General features: G+C 37.3%; 1 protein-coding gene across 1 annotated transcript in view; it reads right to left on the reverse strand.

Moving 5' to 3' along the window:
- Positions 1–7,801: 7,801 nt before the first annotated feature.
- LOC100725700 (E3 SUMO-protein ligase PIAS2-like) overlaps positions 7,802–23,603 on the reverse strand; it is an 85,776-nt gene continuing 69,974 nt past the window's right edge. The window contains 5 exon segments of the mRNA XM_013144402.1: positions 7,802–8,319; positions 8,322–8,788; positions 8,790–8,985; positions 8,988–9,202; positions 9,372–9,591. Coding sequence (XP_012999856.1) covers positions 7,802–8,319; positions 8,322–8,788; positions 8,790–8,985; positions 8,988–9,202; positions 9,372–9,591 — 1,616 coding nt within the window.

The raw sequence follows: 23,603 nt of genomic DNA on the forward strand, positions 1-23,603 counted from the left end.
TAATTACTGTTTACCTACCAGAGATTCCAATAATCTATACTAAGATGTGTGACAGTTGAAGGCCCCTGCAGCTCCAGTTTGAGCTGGACAGTTTGGTAACAGAGGTTTGTTCAAAATGCACATCTTACCAGAAAGTGAAGAGTAAAGTCCCGTAACACTGCAAAAGGAAAGCTCTTGGGCTGTGATGGAAGCAATTTTCACTTTTGAATCAGGCATATTAAATTTTGAATCTCGATCTGAGATGTACAATCTTAATGACCTTAGGGAAGTCTGTAACCTTTTTGAGGCCTGACTTCTACATCAATAAGTGGGGCATGACAGTATGTACTTGATATATATATATACCAAGCAGGCAGTGAATATGTTTATTTTATGCTTAAATATGCTTACCAGGTGCCAAGGGTCATTCTAAGCACTTTACAAGTTTGAATTCATTTAATCTTTATAGCAACTCAGTGTGTAGGTACTGTTACCACCATTATACCAATGAGAAAACTAATGACATTAAGTGGCTTGGTCACAGTACACAGCTAGTAAAAAGGAACACTCACATTCAAACCCAGACAGTCTATATTATATTAAAGTCCACATCTCCAAACGTGGTGTTACTTAACCATTATTCTAGGCTAGAACTTTTCAATTATCCATCATCAAAACCGTCTTAATAAGTCATTCAAACAGCAAGATTTTCCAACTCATTTTTCCCCTGGTAAATTTTAAGCTCTACAAGTTATTTTGATGCAAGAAGCATAAACGGGCAGCATGTTTAGAAACACTGCAGAGGTACTGTACCTCGCAGGGCTGGCTCTCCCAGGCTCCAGTGCCACCTAAATGGAAGCGGGACAGCCTAAGCTCACTCCACTTTCCTCCTATGCCCCCGAAGTGTTGCCTGCTCACATCTTCAGCCCACGCATCCTCTGTTGAGTCTGCAGGTTGGCTCTGGGAGGTTGACAAGAGTTTTCCTGCTTTCCAAGGTGGATCATTAGGGTCATAAATTTTTATTTCTCTCCCTTAAGTTGTTGATTTCATCCCATAAAGAGCTAAAACATAGTCTCCAAGGGTGGGATAAAGTAGGTAGCTTGCCATAATTCTGACTTTCTATTGAATTTAGATCCAGAGAGGTTGAGAGATCACAATGCGTGATTTAGCCTTATGGCTTTGCGTGCACCAAAAAAAGCACTGCTTTGTAGGAAAGCAATAAAAAGTCAGAATGCACCTTGCTCTTTGATATAGGATTATGCCTAGTAGGGAAATAAAAGAATGACTTATAGAGCAAAGTGCCAGGACTAGGCCAGTCCAGTTCAGGCCTAATAAGGATTTACTTTGACTTAGTCTGCTCTGTCAGGGAGTTGATCATTTAATGAACAAGAAACTGTCACTCTTGAGTATGTTCTGCTTCACTGCCTTTCTCCCCCAATCCCCTCCCACTATCTATACCAGCCTGACCTCCAACTACTTTCTTTCTTCCTGGAAATTCCCAACACGGGAAGGGCATTGTTCAGCCAAGACAGATAAAGAATGGACAGAAGGCCGATGGTGCCTGCCAGTCACTGCCTGGGGCAGGAAAGGGAGGAGGGATTCCACAGTGAGCCTTTTAATTTCTTGTTACAGCTTTTCAGGATTCTCTTTCCCACTGTTCTTGCGAGCTGTGCTGAACTCTGGTTTCACTAATACCCTTCGTATGCTCTTGGGAAATGCCAGATTTGAGAAGGACTGCAATAATTGTCTAGTTTGCCTTTCCTCAAATTAATGAAGCATAAACCTCAAATTTGACCCTTAAAAAAACAAAAAGGTGCTAAATATGACAGCCATTCTTTATAAAGAAATTTTTTCCCTCTGTTTCTTTTAAAGAGAAAGTACTGCATTGGGGTTACCACGTTCACTGGGAGCCAGAGTGATGCCACTTAACCATCTAAATCTCATTTGCCTCAGACATGCAATGGGGAAAAAATAGAACCGACTTCCACAGCCTTATTGTGGGAATTTAAAACACATAAAAGATTTGGAATAATGTCTGACCCAAAGTACATGCTATGTAAGCATTAGCTGTTACTATGTCACGAAGAAGTTAGGGATGAGTGGAGATCAAGTAAAAACAGATAGTACATAACTTCAAAATTTTAAAGATGAAAAGGTTCTTAGAGATCAGCTGTTCTCTATGCCACTCATTTTATAAACAATAAAACTGAGACTCAAACAGATAAAATACAGGACTCCCATGTGAAAATTCTTTCTGTAATGCTCCACTTCCTCTCATTTTGTGCTTAAGCTAGTGTAGCTCTGGTTTATTTGTTCTTTCATCCAGAAACTATTTACCAAGCACTTACTAAGAGATCATCATACTATACAATGCTAGGAAGTTGTACAATAGGGTAGCTCTAAGTCTAGGTAATTAGGTCTTGTGACAGACTCTAGATTGGGCCTTATGATTGATCTTTCCCCCTGGTGTTTCTGACATAGAAATGATACAGGACCTCCAAATGATATAAGGGAAATATTATAACTCCTAACCTGCTAGATATCTGATATGCCGAGTTTATGTTCCTGAAAATCAAAGAATGAACTCTAACAAAGGAGGTTAAAATAGGAAATATTGGGCTGGAGATTTAGCTCAGCAGCATAAGCGCCTACCTTGCAAGCAGGCGGTCGTGAGTTCAATCCCCGGTACCGATGAAAAGGAAAAAGACAAAAAACAAAATTTTAAAAAATAGGAAATATTTCTTGAGGGAGACAGATACAGCTCCTGAGAAGCAGGAGGGGTACAAAGTACATTGCCAAGGACCCACTTTTCAGGGGAAGTTTTATAAGGTACACCCACATGGGTACAATGTGAGTTAAGGCTATGGATCAATCAATAAAATTATAAAGTATAGTTGCTTAGGTAATACTAATCCAATGGGGAAGCATGTCACATGGCAAGTGTATATGGAAAGAACAAAGAACCTTCTAAGAAAGTGATGAATCTGAGAGTCTTGGTCACCCACTGAAGTGACTGATATCTGTCTAGATTTTATTAGGCCAGGTGTTACCACTTTTCTTGGACTGGTTATGGTCTTTGTCTTGAGGCCTGGCCCCTCCAGCCACAGTTGTAATGAGTATTCATTTCCTGCACTGACTCTCTCAAGGGCCTGGCCCTATCTAACTGCCTATAATATTTCTACCTAACACAAATTTCTGTGAATTCCTCTCTTTCATAGGGTTGGCAGGGCCTGTGAGTACTTTTAAGTAACAGGATATAGGAAAGATGACAAACATGTATGATTCCATATATATGATCACATACAATTCTAATGACCTACTTGCTAAAACAGATGCTCTCTCTGCTGCTGGCCTTGAAGAAACAAGCTGCCATTTGGAAAAAGAACTGACAATGGACTCCAGCTGACAACCAGCAACAGACTACAGCCCCTAGTCTAGAAGCCAACAATAACTGGACCTTACAATTACCACAATAGCTTGGAAACAGGTGAATTTCCAGTTGAACTTCAGATAAAACAACAACCATGGGTTACACCTTGATTTCAGCCTTATGTGACCCTGAGCAGAGACATCACTAAATTGTGTCAGATGTCTGACACACAGAAATTGAGATCTGGAAGGGATTTAGAGATGGCAGTGATGTGGGTAGGCTAACAGTATTGAAACACTTAATTTGGCCAGATCAGAGGCAAGGGTCAAAATGGGTAGGACTGGTGACAGGAAGATCCTTAGGATATTGTTGCAGTGATTCAGGAGAAGGCTGAGCAACAGCTGAGCTGGGGCAGTTATAGTGCAATGGACACCATAAATGATTAAAGAGATCCTTGTGTGTTTCTTAATCAAAACAACGATAAAGTAAAAACACCAGGAGATAAACACATTTTTTCTGGCATCTGTACAGTGATACCTGTGTTCACGAGCTCAATTCTCTCCATGTTTCTCGTTGCAAATGGAACTGGAGGAGAACTGAATCAGTATTGAACCTAAGACTTAAATTTGATTTGGTTCTCATCCAACTCACTTTGTGACTAGAATCATAGAAAGAATCAAGTTTGTGAATTGAAGTACCTCTGTACATAGCCCTACCAGAGTTCAGACAATAAGAACAGTTGATCACCTGGTTTTAAGCTCATGGCTGTCTCCCAGCCCTTCCTGTGATCTGGTAAAAAGCTTATCTGTTTGGTTAATTTCTTACTGGTATGCACTTTCAAGAAAATATTCCAGTATACTCATTTGTGTACAGTAAAGTGCAGACTTGCCCAGAGAACCAGAGTAATTATTCATCTATGGAAATGTGAAAAACAAACCCAGGTAACCAACTTGTTGACTTGTTATGATGACACCAGAGCCAGGGGCAACTTACTGTTCTTACAAAGATTCACACCTTAAGGCCAACAATTCTAGTAAAAAAGGTATAGATCCTCTCTGACTGGCTTGTTCAGTTAACAAATCTTCATCTTGCCCAGGGCCCAAAGTGGCTGCAGGGCTGCAGATTAGTGTTTCTATCACCCATCTAGGCCTTTGTGACAGCCTGGCTTGGCAGCACAGCTGCAAAAGCAGTCTAATGCTCCAAAAGATCAAAAATTATCAAATTGGCCAACTTTTCTTATCTGCCATCTTCTTTATTCTCTATTCTTTATTCATACCCCTAGAGTGTTTGTTTTCTTTAATCTTAAATTCAGCATTTTTGGGTTATTCTGAATCATGCTATTAGGCAGAAAAATTATAGAGTTAAATTAACTCACATTGAGGTGCTTACCACTTTATGTTTTGCCCCTTGCAATGTTAAGAGCAGCTAAATACCAGGTCCAAGACTCTTAGTAAGCTGGTTTGTGGTAATCACTTCACAATGTATGTTTCAAAACATTGTATTTTTATACATGCTAAATATATTCCATTTTGTTGTCAACTATACCCCTAGAAAACTGGGAAAAAGGCTCTTAGGCTGCTAGAAAAAATTGAATACTCAACTCCAGTACTTCTGATACACTCAAGTTAGAGCCCAGAGTAGAAAGGAGTTGGGTCGGACCTGAGCTGGTGAATTTGGGCTGATGCATCCTAAAGCCATGACCTCCCCATTCCTCTGACCCCTCTGGCCTGCAAAAGTAGTTAGTAATCTCTTTTGTTTACAGACATGGGAAAGGCCTTGGTCTTAGGCTCGTAAAACATCTTGTATTATTGAAACTACGGTCCTCTACCCCCTAGTAAAACAGTAAATTACAAGCATTCTAAATGGCTGAGATCTGTGCCTCCCTTAGGCACCAAACAGATTCAGTTGTACCTATCATATCGTCATTTAATTCATTAGTCTCTACATCACAAAAATCCAGACCAATCCTGAAGAATGACAGACTACTCATTCAAGTAGTAGTCGTAATTGTAAATGCTGTACCATTAGAGTATCTTTTCTAGAACAGATTAACACAGCCTCAGTTTATGGTGTGTGGTAACTGAGATGCAGGAAATACTGTTTTTTTTTTCTGTCCCTAACAGGAAACAGTCTCAGAGGCAGTTCACATTGACATGGAGCTGACAAAACAATAGCATGCTTTTATCACTTTGCCCCAAGGCTGTATTAAATTTCCAGTCCTCATCTTCACATAGTCCAAAGGGAGGTGGACATTCCATAAAATTTCACATTGATCTACTACAGTGAGGACATCATGTTAATTTAACAAGAAGTAATTGAAGGCTTTGGTAAAACATATATAGCCAAAAGCATGAGAAAAAAAAAACAGTGATAATTCAAAAACGAAGTAGCATCACTGAGATTTTTAGATACCTGGTGGTTTGTGGGACACCAGGATAGCCCCTGCACCATAAAGGCCAAAGTATTTGTATTTCCTGCCACTGAGAAGAAGAACAACACCTTGGTAGCCTTCTTAGTCCATGAGTACTATGGGGGCCAGTTCAGAAGTAGTTTTACTCTTACCCAAATTTTCTTTACAGGCTTCTAAATTCAAAGGGTGAGAGGAGAGAGGGCACAAGGAGGATGAGGAAAGGACAAATGAAAATGGAAAGGGAGCAGATGACAGGCAAAGCATATGACCACAGGAAGAGAGACAAAGGAGAGGTGCCAAGGAGAGTAAGGTAAGAAGATGAAAAGAGGTAAACCACAAGAAATCAGAAAATAGAAGAATAAAATTATATGGGGAGAGAGAAATACAGATGAAAACAAATCAAGGGGAGATACTGAAGAAGAGGAGAGAGGGCAAGGGGTGGGGGGAAATAAACAATTTCTGAATTCTGATTAGATGGAAGTAAAGCTAGTTCAGTTCATTTGAAATAATACCATGATGAAAAAAGACACGATGACTTTACATACCGTCTTAGTTATTTTTCTCATTGGTGGAACACAATACTTGACACCAACAGTTAAATGAGGAAAGTTTTATTTAGCTCACAGTTTGTAGAAGTTTTAGTCTATGGTCAACTAGCTCCAAGTCATAGCAACATGGCAGAAGGGCATCACAGAGGAGAAACCGTTCATAGTGGGCAGGCAGGAAGAAGCAAGCAGAGAAGCAGTAAACCTTCCTTATCTTTTTATTTCATGCAGGCTCCAAACTTTTTGGTGGTGCTACTCACACCCAGGGTGGAGATTCTGTCTTCAGTAAATCCATTCAGCCACATGCAGAACTGTGCTAATTCCAATCAGTGGGTTAATTTAGTATCATGTACCCATCTTATCAATATCACATACCCTAGATCCAGCCAGCTCCAAAAAGCTTCACTTACAAGAATGTAAATCTTTGATGAGACATCTAGATACAAGTTGTAACATTCATATGCAATTTTAGCACATTTTCCAATATTTGTGACTGGCTTATCTCACGTAGCGTAATGTCCACAGTGTTCAGCCATATGACAAGATTTCTTCTCTCAAACTCTCTCTCTCTCTCTCTCTCTCTCTCTCTCTCTATCTCTTTCTCTCTCTCTGTCTCTCTCTCTCTCTGTCTCTCTCTCTTTCTCTCTCTCTCTCTCTCTCTCTCTCTCTCTCTCTCTCTCTCTCTCTGTTTGGTACTGGGGATTGAATACAGGATGTCTGCGCTGAGCTTACATCCCAGCCTATTTATTTACTTATGTATTTTACTTTGAGATAGTGTCTCCCTAAATCGCTTAGTTGCCCAGGCTGGACTTGAACTTTCAATCCTCCTGCCTAATGTTCTCAGAGCATGTCAATGACAAGTTTACACCCCACATCCAGCATCCTTCTTTTCAATGACTAAATATTTCATTGTCTGTATATACTCCATTTTGTTTACCAGTTCATCAATGGATCAGTTCATCCACTGATCAACAGTATGTTGCTTCCACTGCTGGACTATTGTAAATAATGCTGTAATGAACTTGAATGTGCAGATATATCTTTGTGATTCTTCTTGCATATATATATATATATATATATATATATATGTATATATATGTATATTACACATATAGGAGAGATTACAATGTAAAATTACTGGTTCACATGGTAATTCTATTTGTATTTTTTAAAATATTTCCACAATTGTTATTGCTGTTTCATTACACAACAAAAAATTTTAAATGATTTGTAGACTCCATCTAGTAACATATGAAATTTTTTTTTTTTTTGTCTTTTTCGTTTTTATCGGTACCGGGGACCGAACTCACGACTGCCTGCTTGCAAGGCAGGTGCTTATGCCGCTGAGCTAAATCCCCAGCCCCGTAACATATGAAATTGAAATCCAGTACTCAAGATACTGTTTATGACTGAATGTATGTGCTGCTCAGTGTACAGGATGTGTAAGAAGTCCTTGCCTGTTATTTGGTTCTTTCTGCTGTCATCTAAGTTCATCTCTCAGAAAGCAAAAGAATCCATCTGATGTTTCAATAAATATTGAATCCCCACCAAAATACTTCCACTGCTACTTCCACTGCTGGTTATGAGCCCTGTCTCACTGCTGCTTCTGGATGAACTAACATGAGTACTGCTTTCATGGGGACTGGTGGTGGTGAGACACGTACTTCTTGCTGTTAAGGGTACGGTGAGACTATCCGAAAACATAGGAGGATAGTACTGGCGATCAACTTGAATAAGGGAAAGAAAATCCAAACCTGGAAAATCTGGTGACATGCTTGATATTAGTGTGTGGTGGAATGGCATGGAGTAGTCTGTTAATGAAGGCAAAATAGCAGCAGGATCAGCTGAAGTCACACTGGGCACCCTTATAGAAGATAGCTGATACACAAGAACCCCTTTGGTTGGGCTGCTTTGTGTTTCTGACATAAAAATGCATTTCCTTTTGGCAGGAGGGTCTTCCTCTTCATCAGAAGAACTTTCTATTGTTAGGTCAGTAATGTCCACTTTCTTCTTGCTTCACTGGCTACAGTCACTGAACAAGGCTTACTGAGGACACTTGAACTTTATATTTTTGCACATGGTTGGCTGGATGTTTTCATAGCTTCTTTCTTCAGCCTCATTGGATACCAAGAAATGTCTTCTTGGAAGTTGATCTCATCCACATCAGAACACTCACTGAGAATTTCCATAGAAAGTCCACCTAATATTAGACTTTCATAGGCAGCTTTTTTGTCACACACAGGACAAATCCAGGTGGGCTTCTTTTCATTCATTTGTAGATAAATATCAGCATCAAAACACTGCAGATATGTACATGTCACTGCATGGCATGGGATTGTTAGTCTCACTTTTCCTAGAGGACACATCAAGGACACACAAAGACTTGTAGCAATTTCACTATCAGGATCTGCAGTAAGTTTTTCTTTAATTAGTGCTCTGGAATGATCAAGGTTTCTAATACCTTTCATTTTTAATCTCTGTAATGGCTGATGTCAGTTGTCTTACAAGATACACAGACATGGAATAATTCTTTCCAATTTCGGATGCCCAAGAAATAGCAATCTGATTTGGCACAGCTGAAGACAACCTAATTAAAGATGTAATATTCAAGGGGCACCCAGGGCGCTTCTGCTTAATCCCGTTTTTAGGTGGTGGTACATAGCCAGGCAAAAGAAACAGTTCCCATTTACTTTTATACACAGAATATTAGGAGAGTTATCTTCTTGAAGACAGCTTGTCCTTGCCAGGCAAAGTCTCAGCTGAACTTGAACTACATAATCTCTCTGACCATCTGGCAAAAAGTCCCTAAATATGCATATCTCCCTAATTTGTTGATGTGTCAGAGAAAAACTAAAAAACTTCTCTCGAAATGGCTGAATACTGCTTTGAACAGAATGGCTAATATGAAAAACACTGATAACGCCAAATGGTGACTAAGATGCAGAGTAACTGGATGGCTCCATCTATTGCTGGGAAGGATGTAAAGTGGAACAGGAACTCCTCTGCTCTTCCAAGTCTGCCATTTTATACCCCTGCGGGCCCCGCTGCAGCCACCTCTCCCCAGTACCGAAGCCGCCAAAAGACCTCTGCTACCACTATGGCTGCCGCTGCTTCCAGCACCATCCAGCAAGGGGAGCCACTGAAGTCGCTGCGGCCACCAACTGGTAATTCTATTTTTAAAACTTTGAGGTAACTTCCTACCAGTTTCTGCAGTGATTGTACCATTTTACAGCGCCCCCAGCAGCCACAGTGTAACTCTGTGACACCAAAGTGACTGTTGGATAAAACTGCAGAGATAGCCAAGGGTAAAGATAGTCAGATTAAGCGTGCTGGGGGTTCCCCAAAAGGTTATTTTTAATTAAATATCACTAGCAGCAGAGCACTCACTCATCAAATAAAGAACATATGAAATGCCAAGAAGAGATCACTTAGTATTTGCACAACCATCACTGCCTTTGATCTGTCATATTTCCATGGGCACAGACATTGGGAACTAAAGGAACCACATAAAACAAGACATTTAATGAAAGCCCATGATAGGGGTTCTGATGAGTGGAAATTCTCATTTTGGCATTGTTCCACCTGCTTTAGTGAAAACAAGAAGGAATCAAAATCTGCTTTCAAAACTATTGGCATAAAAAAAAAACTATTGGCATATTTTAATATACATCTCTAGACTCCTTGCCAGCCATAAAGGCAATTTTCAGTGTTCCTTTCCTGTTGATGTCAGAGACAAATTTCAGACAGAATTTGTACTTCATCTATGCTGCCGCCGCCGCTGCTGCTTCAGATCCCTTAATATTCCTAGTCATGAATTTGGCCCTGCATCTTGGTATTCGCTCTGCATGCTTCCAAAGCCCACAGAGAACAGCAAATTATGCTCTGAAGGCAGCCCTCTGCTGTTTTACAGGGTTTTGCACACTGAAGACTCATCATTTCCAGCAGTCAGCTGAAGCCACAAGAACGGCTGTAATAAACTACAAAGAAAACCTGGCTGATCACTCATATCCCGACTCTCCCACCCCTGTCCCAAAGGTAGGAAAAATAAATAGGCTTGGATACTATGGCATGGCTGCCTGTAAGTTAAATATACTCTGGGAGTATAGACACAGGTAACAATTGCCCTGAGAAGAGAGAGGGGAAGGATGAACAGCACTGAGCATAGTTTGAAAGAACAGGGGTTTTTGGATGTTTCCATGAAATAGGCTGCAGAGAACTTTAGGGTGGGAGGTTGGAAGAGGGATAGCAGACTCACAGTACCAGGGAATTTGGGGGGAAATGGAGCTTGATTTCAAAGAGCATAAAGTGCCAGTCCTCAGTGAGTCCTTCCAGCAAGCAGTCTTTAGCGTTGGCAAAGCAGTGTATGTTGGCCCTCAACAGCCCCATGACCATGATGATGATCATTGTTGTGTCGCACCTACTGGGAAGTTCATTGAATAACTGTTATGTTCACATTGTGCATGGTATTCACTTCCTGTAACCTTGCTACTTCCCTTTAGAGGAGTGCAGCTATGACTCCATTGAAAAATCCACGAACACAAACTCAGTCTTGGAAACACTCTAACGATGTGCAACTAGTAATGGCCCAAGACAGGAAGAGAACACAGGACTGCTTCACTCTGAGGCCTGTGGGTCTTGACTTCCTCACTCTACTGCTTCTCAAATATAAAACCCAAAGGGAACTGTAGCCTCAACGACAACTGACTATTTAAATTAATTGTCCCAAAGAGTATTTAGATTTTAAAAATTACTTCAAGGAATCTGGATATGGTGGGACATGCATGTAATGCCAGGAGGCTGAGGCAGGAGGATCTCAGCCAGGGTTTGATCCCAGCCAGGGTTTCAGAGCAAGTTCGTAGCTAGCCTGGATTACACAGTGAAGTATTATGTTTTTTTTTAAAAAAAAAAACAAAAAACTATTTAATGGAGTTTTAGAAAGACGTCAGAAAAACAGGAATGCAGTACAGATGCTGACTTGGAAATTGGGTTTTTTTTGTTTTTTTTTCTGGAATTGTTCCAGCTTTGTGTATTGAAATGAGTAGTACCAACTCTATTTTGGGGTTTGGTTTGCTTGTCCAGAAAATGAACAGCAGTAGGCAGTCTCTGCGAAGGCCTCTGGCTATGTGAGGCAAACAATGTACAATTATTTTAAAGGCGAGAGTAGAAACAACTTTTTAAAATACCAATAAGTGAATGCTAATACTAATGGAGCATGAACATTAGTTTTAGATCCATTCACAAGAACTGTCGGCCATGAATCCTTACACAGTAGAGGCTTCCTCATCCATGAACATTTGAATAGCTGTTCTCTGAAGAAAACTCCTCAGAGCTCATTTATTTTTCTTGTCCTTCACACATGCCTGACTGCTATAAACAGAGCTTTGCTTTGCCACCACTGCTGTTCTGGTAACTCCTCTAGAATGCAATGCCTTGAAGTGAGTTCAGAATCAAGGCTAAAGATATTGTGGTATTGAGCAGGAGATGACTAAAGTCTGGTTATAGATGAATGGATAAAGCAAATGTGGTTCTTATACACAATGGAGTACTACTCAGCCATAAAGAAAGACACTTGAATCATTTGTGGGAAAATAGACATACCTTGAGATCAGATTGCTAAGTGAAATAAATGAGACACACAAGTATAACTATCACATGGTTTCTCTTATATGAGAAACTCAAAATATGAATAATTTGAAGAGCAAAATAAAAGAGAATTGGTAGGAAACACGGAGACAGACTTTGTAGAAAAGGGAAGGGGATCTAGGAATGGGGGCCAGAGGAGGAAGAGGAAGAGAAGGGGAAGTAAAAATGACTAAGAGGAAATGTGTATATGTACCAATTCCCCAAGGTGAATGTATATATTATGTATCACAAACACATACTAGCAAAGAAAAAATAGATGCGAGATAAATGATGAAAGAAAGAAAGAAAGAAAGAAAGGAAGAAAGAAAGAAAGAAAGAAAGGAAGTAAAGGCCAAGACTAGGGTGGGAAAAGTAAAGCATTCATCTTGGGCACAAAATCTGAGGAGCACGAGAAACCTTAGCAATCAAGTAGTATTTGAATGCAGTATTGCTTACAAAGCAAAATTGATGCTCCTCAAATCCATGATAAACAAAACATCAAAATGTTAACTAAAGTTCAGATCCTGTTCTTCCATGAATTTGCTCCTGCACCTTGCACGTGTCGTGGTCCCCTTGAAACCTGGCCAAACCAGGGGAAACTCACTGGAAAATTTGCTTCAGCTCAGTCCAACTATTTTAAAGCAAAAAAGCAACACAATTGTCTGCTACTTGGTCTTTCAGACAAGTCTCAAATGAGTATGACAGGCTTACAAAAGAAATCTTTCATTTTAACCAACACATAATATAAAGTATTTTAAACATCTCTCTGTTTGATCTGCCCTGTTTCGCTGTTATGCCCTCTTTTTTCTCAATCTCCACTCCATTATTTACTTTTTTTATTTTTATCCATTTAATTAAAGGGAAAAAAATAGCAGGATATAATATAGTAACCCACTTTGACTTTCTATTATCTCGATTTGAAGCCCTGTATTACTCTCACCATCTTGTTTTTGACTGATGTTCCCCTATTCTGTTTTGCTGGATAGTATCAGGTTCGAAAGTTTAGGCATCAGCTGAGAAGATAATGAGATTCATTATATCGCCCATTCTCGTTTTATCTACTTTTGAAGACCTACAATGTCTCCAATATTTTGGTTTTGTCGGTTTTGTTCTTTACTGTTATGTTCAATTGTATTACAACTAATGATATAGGCAATTCTATTAGAGATAGCGGGAGGCATTATGGTAACCATTGTTGATCACCCTGTATTATGTTTTTATATTATCTATTATGTCCACCCTTTTGACTTGACCGATTCTGTTCTGTTATGTCACATTTGGTTTTACTCTCTTCCAAAAAAGCAATAAGAACCGTGGGAGCAATGAAACCCAAAATGTGTAATAGTCATTGTACAAAAGAGAGGAAAAGAAAGTGCTCTAAACTATATAACTGCATGTATATTTAAGTGTATAAGATAAAAAATGATATCACAGAGTTTTATTGGATCATTGAACAGAACTGTTTGCAGTATCATTGTTGGAATGTCCACTCTACAAGCTTTAATTTTGTGACTTGAACAATTATTTCTAAGATGGCAATATGTAATCCATTAACTAGTGATTTCCTACTGCGCATTTTTTTCTTCTGTAAATCTGTATAACTTGTACCCCTTCACTGTTTTTTTTCTTTTCTCCTTAAATAAAAAAAAAATCTCTCTTTGTCTCTGTCTCTTGAAAACTTGGTTTTTAAAAAAAAATAATAGTCAAAAGTATTGGATTACACATTTAAAGCAAAATTTTTTAAAAAATAGAACAAATGTCTTCAAACTTCAAACTATATTTATAAATATATCTTAAATATTACATATCTTTAAAGAAAGATGCAAATCTTCAATGGCCTGATACCACTCTCAGATACAGACATCAGAGATAACACCTCAGCGGCACAAGTGCCTGCCTGGCAAGTGCAAGGACCTGAGTTAGATTCCTGATACAAAAAATTTGAACATTAGAATACGGACATCAAGAAAACTTGAGTTTTCCTTGAAGTTTTATGAATTTCTTTTTTTTCTTGCTCATTCTCTCCTTTTTCTGGCTGATTAGTATATATAACTTGTACTTCTCACCTATTGATCTTTCAGGGTATTTCAGATGCTTTTGTCAGAATGTTAAACTATGCAATAGTGATGTTCCAAACAGTTTAAATGGTAAGAGTATCTGATATTTGAGATTTTTCTGTTTTCCTAGAATGCCTTGCTTCATGTACATATTGTTTAATACACTGGGGGAAGTTATAATTATATGCAAGCCTGCAATCTTGAACACCAAAGATTTTAGGTGCTAGATCAGTTGGAATCAATATTTTCAATTCTAGATTTTTGAGTACTGTAGTGCTTACCCTCATTTCTCTATTTTCTATTTCTGTAGTGACTTTAGTGCCAAACATGGGTCAGTCAGATCACTTGATAAATTAGCAATAACATTTTTTCTGGTCAGTGTGATGACTTTGTATTTGGGAATGAGCTGTTAAATAATACTTGAAGAAAATATTTCCCTTAACTTGTTATAAAGGTTAAGTTTTGTTTGACTGTGTGTACAACAACTAGGCCCAGCATATATACACATATACTGCACGTGAAGTGATATATGTGTGTATGCACATACATATTGCATCTCTGTATATGTTATTGAAACGTCACAATTGTTCTTCAGTGTCTGCAAGGGATTGGATTCAGGACCCCATGGATATCAATTCCATGGATGTTCAAGTCTCTTACACAAAATGATGCCGTAGTCACATGTAACACATATACATCTTCCTATATACTGTATCTCTACATTACTTATAATTCCTAATATAATGCAAATGTTGTGTAAATAGCTGTTATGATGTATTGTTCAAGGAATAATAAGCAAAATGTCTGTACATGTTCAGTACAGATTGTGAATTAAAACAAATATTCTCAATCCATTGAGTGCTTGAGAAAGCACTCAAATGGAAGACTGACTGCATATCTGATTTTAAAGTCCTTTCAAGTTAGATTGTGCAAGTCAGTGGATGGTGTCTAGCCAAACTGTACTTCCTAAGAGAGTCAGCATGCCTGGACAAACTTCGAATAAAATTTTGAGTAGTTGAGATTCAAATCCCATGAACAGAAGCTTACCTGCTTCATATAAAGATCAAGCACTTCAGCTTTCATATTGACAAGACTATTCATTTATAGATCGTCCAGTTTTCCAGCAGTAGTTGGATAAAAGATCATTTCCCCCTTATCTGCAAATCAATACTGGTTCCACGGTAAAGCCCTGACTTGTTTCTTCTCTATTTTATCATTATATATAAGAACATTTTTTAGGCCTTCATATCAGTATTTAGAGCATCCAGCTCCTACTTGTAGAGCTAATTCTATGGTGAGTATAAGGCCTTGAATGCCAAGTATATTCTTTTCCTTACCCAAAATGAACAAATCTAAGTATTACAAAAGATGATGTTTCTCCTCTTCGAGTTTGGGTTACCCATATATGATCTACTGAATGAAGAACTATTATGCATGTTTGTGACAGAATTGGAGTTTAGAAAACGTAACTTTTTGGTTTTTTTATGAAAAACACCAAAAAGTTATATAGGATAACATTTAAGAAGAGCAAAATTTCTAAGTGGGAGGCCTTCACCGTCTTTCAAGTCATCGCGATCTTTCAAACCATCACATTCTATTACTTTCCTGCCTCCAGTTGTCTGCTTGTAGTTAAGACACTGACCATGTTGCTGAATATGCATAGACATTTTTTCTTAATTTGAATTAAATTTGTTCACTTTTGTTTTTCCCATTCTACAACCTGTACTACAATCCTACAACCTGTACTAGAAAACCATTAACGGTTAATTTTCTACAACAATATTATTGTCTATGTTAAATTTCCTTCAACAGAAAACAAGAATGCCTCAGTAGTAATGGATTCTGAATTGTAATTTTTCTCTATCTTTAACATTACCTTCTATCACTGATTTAAAAGTTTTATTAGAATAGTCATTTTCATAAAATTTTTCCATTTAAAGTCTACATTTTAGTGACTTTTAGTACATTGCCAAATAGTGGGATAAACATTATCATTTAGTTATACAACATTTCTGTACCCTCAAAACAAACTCTTACCCATTAGTAGTCATTCTCCTTCCCCTCACACATACAGGCTTTAATATTTGCCTACACTGAAAAATTCGTATAAATAAAATCATGTAACGTGATCTATTTTGACTGACTTCTTTCATGTAGCATTGTGTTTTCAATGCTCATTTGTGTTATAAAGTATATTAGAACTTCATGCCATTCAGTTGCCAAATCATAATCCTTTGTGTGCATGTACCATACTGTGATTACCTTTTCATCAGTTGGTGGATATTTAGGTTGTTTTCTATTGTTTTTACTATCAATTCTGCTGTAAAACCTTTATATAAGTTGTTGTGGGGATATATGGGTATTTTGTGGGATTTTTTGTCTTTGTTTGGTCTTGCAGTAATGGAGACTGAATCCAGAGCCTTGTGCCTATTAGGAAAGGCCTCTAACACTGAACCATAGACCCAGACCTTTTACAATCATTTCATTTTCAGAGTCTTGCTAAATCAGGCTTGCTTTGAACTTGCAATTCTCCTGCTTCAGCCTCTTGAGTAACTGAGGATATATGTTCTCAATTCTCTCATTTATGTACCAAGGAATGAAACTGCTAGGTCATTTGGTGGTTTTATTTTAAACTTTGTGAGAAATTGCGGACTGATTTTCAAAATACCTGCTCCGTTTTACAATCTCAGCAGTAAGGTCTGAGGTTTCCACTTTCTCCATGTCATTGCCGACTGTTCTTTTTGTCTGTTTCTGATTTTAGCCACTCTGTTGCCGGTTTTTTATTCACATTTTGCTAATGACAAATGATACTGGCTGACTTGAGTGTTTATTAGGCATGTGGAGATTTTCCTTGGGCAAATGCTTACTCAGATACTTTGTTCATTCTAATATTTTACTGTACTTCTTGGTGTCATTACATACACGTTTATTGTTGTGCAACTGTCATCACCATTCATCTCCATAATATTTTCTTCTTACAAAACTGAAACTCTGTTCCTCTTGAATGATAACTCCTCATGCCCCTTATCCTTTAGAATCCACAATTTTACTTCATTTTTAAAGACTTTGACTACTCTATACAGATCTTATAATTGGAATCCTACAGTCTTTCTCTTTTTGTGACTGGTTATTCCACTTAGCACATATTCAAGATATATCCATATTGTATGTGTGACAGAACCTCTTTCCTTTTAAAGGCTGAATAATATTCCATTATATGAATAAACTACACTTATCTATATGTCCATGTTTACTCATACTTCCATCAATGAGTTGCAGCCAACTTTTGGCTATTGTAAACAAAGATCTGTTTGAAGCCAGGCATAGTAGCACACAACTATAATTCCAGGACTCAGGATCCTGAGACAGGGGGATGACTATAAGTTCAAAATCAGTGTGGGCTACATAGTGAGTTCAAGACCAGCCTAAATACATACTCTGTTTGAGGACTTGCTTTCAACATTCCCATCAGCAATACACAGTGTACAATTTTTCCACATCCTTACAAACACTTGTTATTCTTCATGCCTTTTAATAACTGCCATTCCAATGGATATGTGATTTTTTTTTTTGGTCTTGTTAAGACTGGGTCTCATTGCAGTTCACGCTGGCCTGGAGCTCACTTAAAAGCTCAGGATGGTCTCAAACTCACAACAATCCTCCTGCCTCAGCCTCCCAAGTGCTGGAATTACAGGCGTGCACCATCATGCCTGGCTCTGGATCTGTGACTTTGATTTACATTTCTCTAGTGGTCAGGAAAATATGTTACCTTTCCATGTAATTATTGTCTTTTTTTTACATCTTTGGGAAAATATCAAATCATTTTATTTTTAAATTGGCCTGTATGAATTTGTAACTGTTGATTTGTAGTTTATTATATATTTTAGTCATTAACCCCTTAGCAGACACATAATTTGCAAACATTAATTCCCATTATATTTTCTGTCTTTTCATTCTTGATGCTACCTTTTAATATACACAATTGTTTTTTGTTTGTTTGTTTGTTTTGTTTTGTTTGTATTGGGGATCAAACTCATGACCTAGTGCTTGGCAGGCAGGCACTTACAAGATGCTGAGCTAAATCCCCAGCCCCCACAATTGTTAATTTTGATGTGCTCCTATTTATTTTTTTCCTTTATACTTAGCTTTTGTGTCTTATTTGTTCTCATTGTAGAATTAAATTATTTTTCCTGTTACTATTTTTAGCTTGTAAGACTTCTTTATGTCCGGTTGATAACAAGTCCTTTATTAGGCACGTGATTTGAAAATATATTCTACCACTTTGTGAATTGTCTTTTCACTTCCTCATGGCACACTGAGGAAAAACAGTAGTTTTATTATGTTCAAATTACTTGATTTTTCTTTATTTAGTGTGCTTTTTAGTTTTCTCTAAAGAAAGCATAATCTAGAGAAGAAGAAACAGCAGAGTAGTAACTACAACTTAGCCTTTCTGAGATTCAGAATTCAGATTCTAGAAAATAACAAATTTGGAAATAGATCCCAGGAACCAGGAAGGATCTGACAAAAAATTAAAAGCGACAGAGAAATTAAACAGTCAGAACAAAATGTAGAGAAGGGAAGAGACAATCCACACTGTCTTCTTTCAACTTCTTCCTAACTCTTGATTTGCAGCTCCTGGAAAAGGGAGACTTAATCTACAAAGACAAAGTGAGTTCTGGGGACCCCAGGAGGCCTCAGGGAGAAGTGCAGTGCTGTGTACCAGTGGTTGCTGTGATTTGATGGGACCTCCAGATTCTACCTCCGTGGGACTTGTTGACTGGTAACACTCAGTGAGTGACTGTAACTCAAGTGCCTGTCATATTCCTTGAGAGACTGCTTGATCAGACACCATACTGGAGAAGGGCTGACTGTCTGCAGCCGAAACTCAGAACCACCACACAGCTTCACCTCAGGGCTCCCAGTTTTATGTTTCCACAGTGACTGGGTGACAAAATCCATGAGATACAACTGCAGTGATTAGAAAGACATCCCCATCCCCATGGCCAGAGAGGTCAGACCCAACCTGAATTGCTCTTCAAAGTTGGCCACTGAGGTCTCTGCTTTAATCTTCTGTCTGCAGGTGCCTGCATCCAGCATGAATCTGATGTCTGGCTGCATTCTTTATCTACCAGTATGAATGGGAATGCATCTTGACTTGGACACTGTCCCAAAACTGTAGATCCTAAAGAAAACCACGCATTGAAAACCACAGAGAAATTTCTCCTTTTTAATAAGTACTTAGGTATCTTTTTATTTTTTCCTTTCATCTTTTGGCCTTATTAATTTATTAGAGTTTGGAGAATTTTCCTTTATCCTTTTTCTTTGCTTATGTTTAAAACATAGTTTTATTTTATTTTTTCCTTTGTTGTCTTTAATTTTTTCCTCTTCTTTAAACTTTTCCTCTTTCAAGTTTTCTTATTTTCATTCTCCATGTAATATCTTTTTTCTCCTTTTATATATCTATCATTTATTTTCCCTCCATTTTGTCTATTACTTTTATCTAATTCTAAAAACACCCTTCTACACCCCAGTAGGATCTCTTATCCCTCTTCTTCCTCCTACTTTTCAAGTCAAATAGTCAAGGTTTCAAATTTTTCTTCACACACTCCCCAGTTCCCAGCCCCATATATCTTTAATAGCATAACCATAAAGCTTTATTGGTATTTAGATAATTAACTCTATACAATTACAATTGAATTCTTTTCTGCCATTATCAGAGATATAACTATCATATTTAGTACAAATTAGCTGTGGGTCAATACCTGCGTTGTCTAGATGTTTACCTTATAACTGTGGATATCCTATTTAGGACTAAAGGTGATATATAATTTGTCCTTCTGTATGTTAATGCCCAGTTTGATATTATATTACAAGAATCACATAATTGTTACTCTTAATGGGTTTTCTGTGAAGGTAACACCCAGGTTATCTTGATAGCATTCAATATTTTTAGGGTACATCCCCAGAGAGCTTGGTGTTGAGCCAACTATACTGAATCCTCCTGTCCCAAATTGACTGATGTGGTCAGATCTAGGGGCAAGACAAAGGGCTATAATTAGAAACATCCCAAGCACATAACTGAAAGATGACTAACTAAAGAGATCTCTATATTAGCACCAAAGTCTTTGCACTATAAGCATCTTCAAACTACAGCACAAAACAAAACAAGCAAACAAATAACAACAATGGAAACATGAGAAAACAAAGCAACAAAAATACCTCCCCAAATATCCAATTCTGCCATAGCCAATGCAGGATACATCAGCGGGGAGAATAGCAAGAGCAACACACGTGAATTACTTGAAAGGATGACAGAGAGAGCTAAAAAACAGATCAAGGAGGTACTCACTAGAATCACAAAAATAAGTAAACAGATCACGAAAGCAATAACAAAATGACCCAGCAACTTTCAGAAGAGAGCTACTAGAAATAAACAAAATGATACAAAACATGAATGTCCACTATATCAAATAATTAGAGGCCATTAAAAGGTTTCAACCAGAAATTCAAGAGATTAAAAATCATACTGAAAGTATGGATAGAAAAAGTAACCAATGCAAGGATAGAATTTCAGAACTAGAAGACAACGATGCCTTGAAACATAAGTATTCAAAGACATCTTAAAAGAGACAAGAAAATATAAAAATGACCCAACAGCTGCTAGATTACATAAGAATAAGAGTAAGTGGAATAAGCAAAAAGTCAGAAAACTATACAAATGTCATTTTAAAAACGTGTTCACAGAAATATAGGGAGAGAAATAAACATACAGATAAGTGAGATACATAGATGCTTGAATAGCCATGTCCAAGAGAGAACCTCTCCACACCATGTAACATTCAAGAAGTCCATTACAGGGACATAACCTTAAAAGCTGTTAGATAAAAGTAACAAACGACATATAAAGTAAAACCATTAAAATGACAGCATACTTATTAACACAAAGTTTAATGGCCAGAAGTGTTTGAAGTGTATCAAGCCCCAAATGATAAAAAAAATTCCAACCCTGACTTATATATCCTACAAAACTTTCCTTTTAAAATGATAGAGAAATAAGGTATTTCCATGTCAAGAAGGACCATAAGAAATTCATCACCACCAATCCAGTATTACAAAACATTCTCAAGTATATCCTAGAAAGAGACACTGAAGCCAAAAAATGCCAGTAAGTCAAAAAGAATGAATACGAAACTGGCAGGATGAGGAGTTAACCAAAAGGAAACAAAAAGAACAAGGAAATCCGCAGAATAAAATTATGCAATGACAGGAATAAGTCAGTATCGTTCAGTAATAATTCTCAATGTGAATCCCCCGATCAAAAGTCACAGATTAGCAGAATGCATAAAGGAATAAAACAATAATATGCAGTATACGAGAAATTCATTCAATTTAAAAAGAAATTCACAAATTAAAAATCCAAAGTTGAAAAGCAATATTCCATGCAACAGAAACACGGGAAAAAGCAAGAATAGCAATTCTAATTTCTTTTTTGTTGCTGGTTTTTTTTTTTTCTTTTTCCTTTTTATCGGTACCAGGGATCAAACTCACAACTGTCTGCTTGCAAGGCAGGCGCTTATGCCACTGAGCTTAATCCCCAGCCCCTAATTCTAATTTCATACATAGTAGATTTCAAGCCAAAACTGATCAGAAGAGACAAAGACAGTCACTACATACTGATTAAGGAAACAGCTCAACAGAAAGAGACAACAATTACAAACTTATGTGCTTCAAACACCAGTGTGCCCAACTTCATAAACACTACTGGACACAAAAATCAGATAAACACTGGTACAACTGTAATGAGGGACCTAAATACCCCACTGTCATGAATAGATCAAGTAGACAAAAAATAACAAAGGAACATCAGAGTTGAATCAAAACATTGAGCAAATGGACTTAATAGGTCTCTACAGAGTGTCCCACCCAAAGCAACAGAATACATATCCTTCTCTGCAGCATATGGGACTTTCTCTAAAATAGGCCACATACTAGCCCATAGAGCATGCTTAATTAAATGCAAAAGAATGGAAATTATCCTATACATATTATCAGGTCATAGTGCAATGAAATGAAATCAATAGCAAAAGAAACCATAAAAACTATGCATACACATAAAAATTAAACAATATTATTTCGAATAATCAGTGCGTCTCAGAGGAAATTAAGCGAGAAATTAGACATTTCCTAAAATCCAGTGATGATGCCAGTACAACATACTGGAACCTGTGGGACACAATGAAAGCAGCCTTGAGAGAGAAGTTTGTAGTGGTAATTGCCCACACCAGAAAAGCAATGTGAACTCAAATAACACAATGAGACAACTCAAGGTCCCAGAAAAACGAGAGAAACTCAAATCCAGAGCTAGCATGAGGAAAGAAATTATAAAAATCAGAGAAGAAATTAATGAAATTGAGACTGAAAAAATAATAGAATCAAGCAACTGAAGAGCTGGGTCTTCAAAAGAATAAACAAAATAGGCAAACCCTCAGCCAATCATAGTAAAATAAGAAAAGAGAATAAAATCTATGCAAATCTAAATGAAAAAGGTGAAATCACAAAAGATTCTGCTGAAATCCAGAACATTGGTAACTACTTTGAGAACCTGTACTGTAAAAAAAAAAAAAAAAAAAATAGAAAATTCAGAAGAAATGGATAAATTCCTAGATATACATAAGCTACCAAAGCTCAACTAGGAAGATATAAAAATCCTGAAATGTCCAACATCAGTCAAAGAAACTGAAGAAATAATAAATAATAATAATAATAATAATAAAACTATCAACTAAGAAAATTCCAGGTGCCAACGGATTCACTATTGAATTTTTCAAGAACATTAGTGAAGATCTTAAAACAATATTAGCTACTCCTGTAAGCATATATTAATCTGATTCTAAAACCAGAAAATGATCCAGCCAAGAAAGAGAGCTACAGATATCTTTAGTGAACACATATGCAAAAATCCTAATAAGATACTGGATAACAAACAAACAAACAAACAAACAAAAAAGAGATAATGGCAAATAGAGTGCAGCAGATAATTTTAAAAATCACGTATTATGGCCAAATAGGATTCATTCCGGGAATGCACAGATGGTTTAAAATATGTAAATCAATAACTGTTATTCATGACATCAGCCAAGGCAAGCACAAAAATCTCATGATTATCTCAATAGATGAGGGAAAAACTTTGGCAAAATCTAATATCCATTCATGATAAGAAAAAACTTGAAGAAAATAAGGATCAAAAGTTTTTATCTCTATTTGATGAAAGCCATATGTGAAAACTCAAGATCCAACATGAAATTAAATGGAGAATAGCTGAATGCTTCCTAACATGAGGCACAAGCAAGTATGTCTATTATCACCACTCCTGTTCAGTACACTTCATCAACATTAGCCAAAGCAATTAGGCAAGAGAAAGAAATAAAGGGAATATGGATGAAAAAAGCCAAAATTAAATTATCATTATTGATTGGTGACATGATCATACTCAAGAAGATACCCAAAACTCGACCAAAGACTCCTAAGAGTTAATAACCAAATTCGGTAGCATAGTAAGATATAAATTCAACACTTGAAAATCAGTAGCATTCCTGTCTATAAATGATAAGCTCACAGAG

The sequence above is a fragment of the Cavia porcellus genome, unplaced genomic scaffold, assembly GCF_034190915.1.
Source record: "Cavia porcellus strain 051 isolate PalLab524CR breed Dunkin Hartley unplaced genomic scaffold, mCavPor4.1 scaffold_3, whole genome shotgun sequence".
Classification (NCBI taxonomy): Eukaryota; Metazoa; Chordata; class Mammalia; order Rodentia; family Caviidae; genus Cavia; species Cavia porcellus.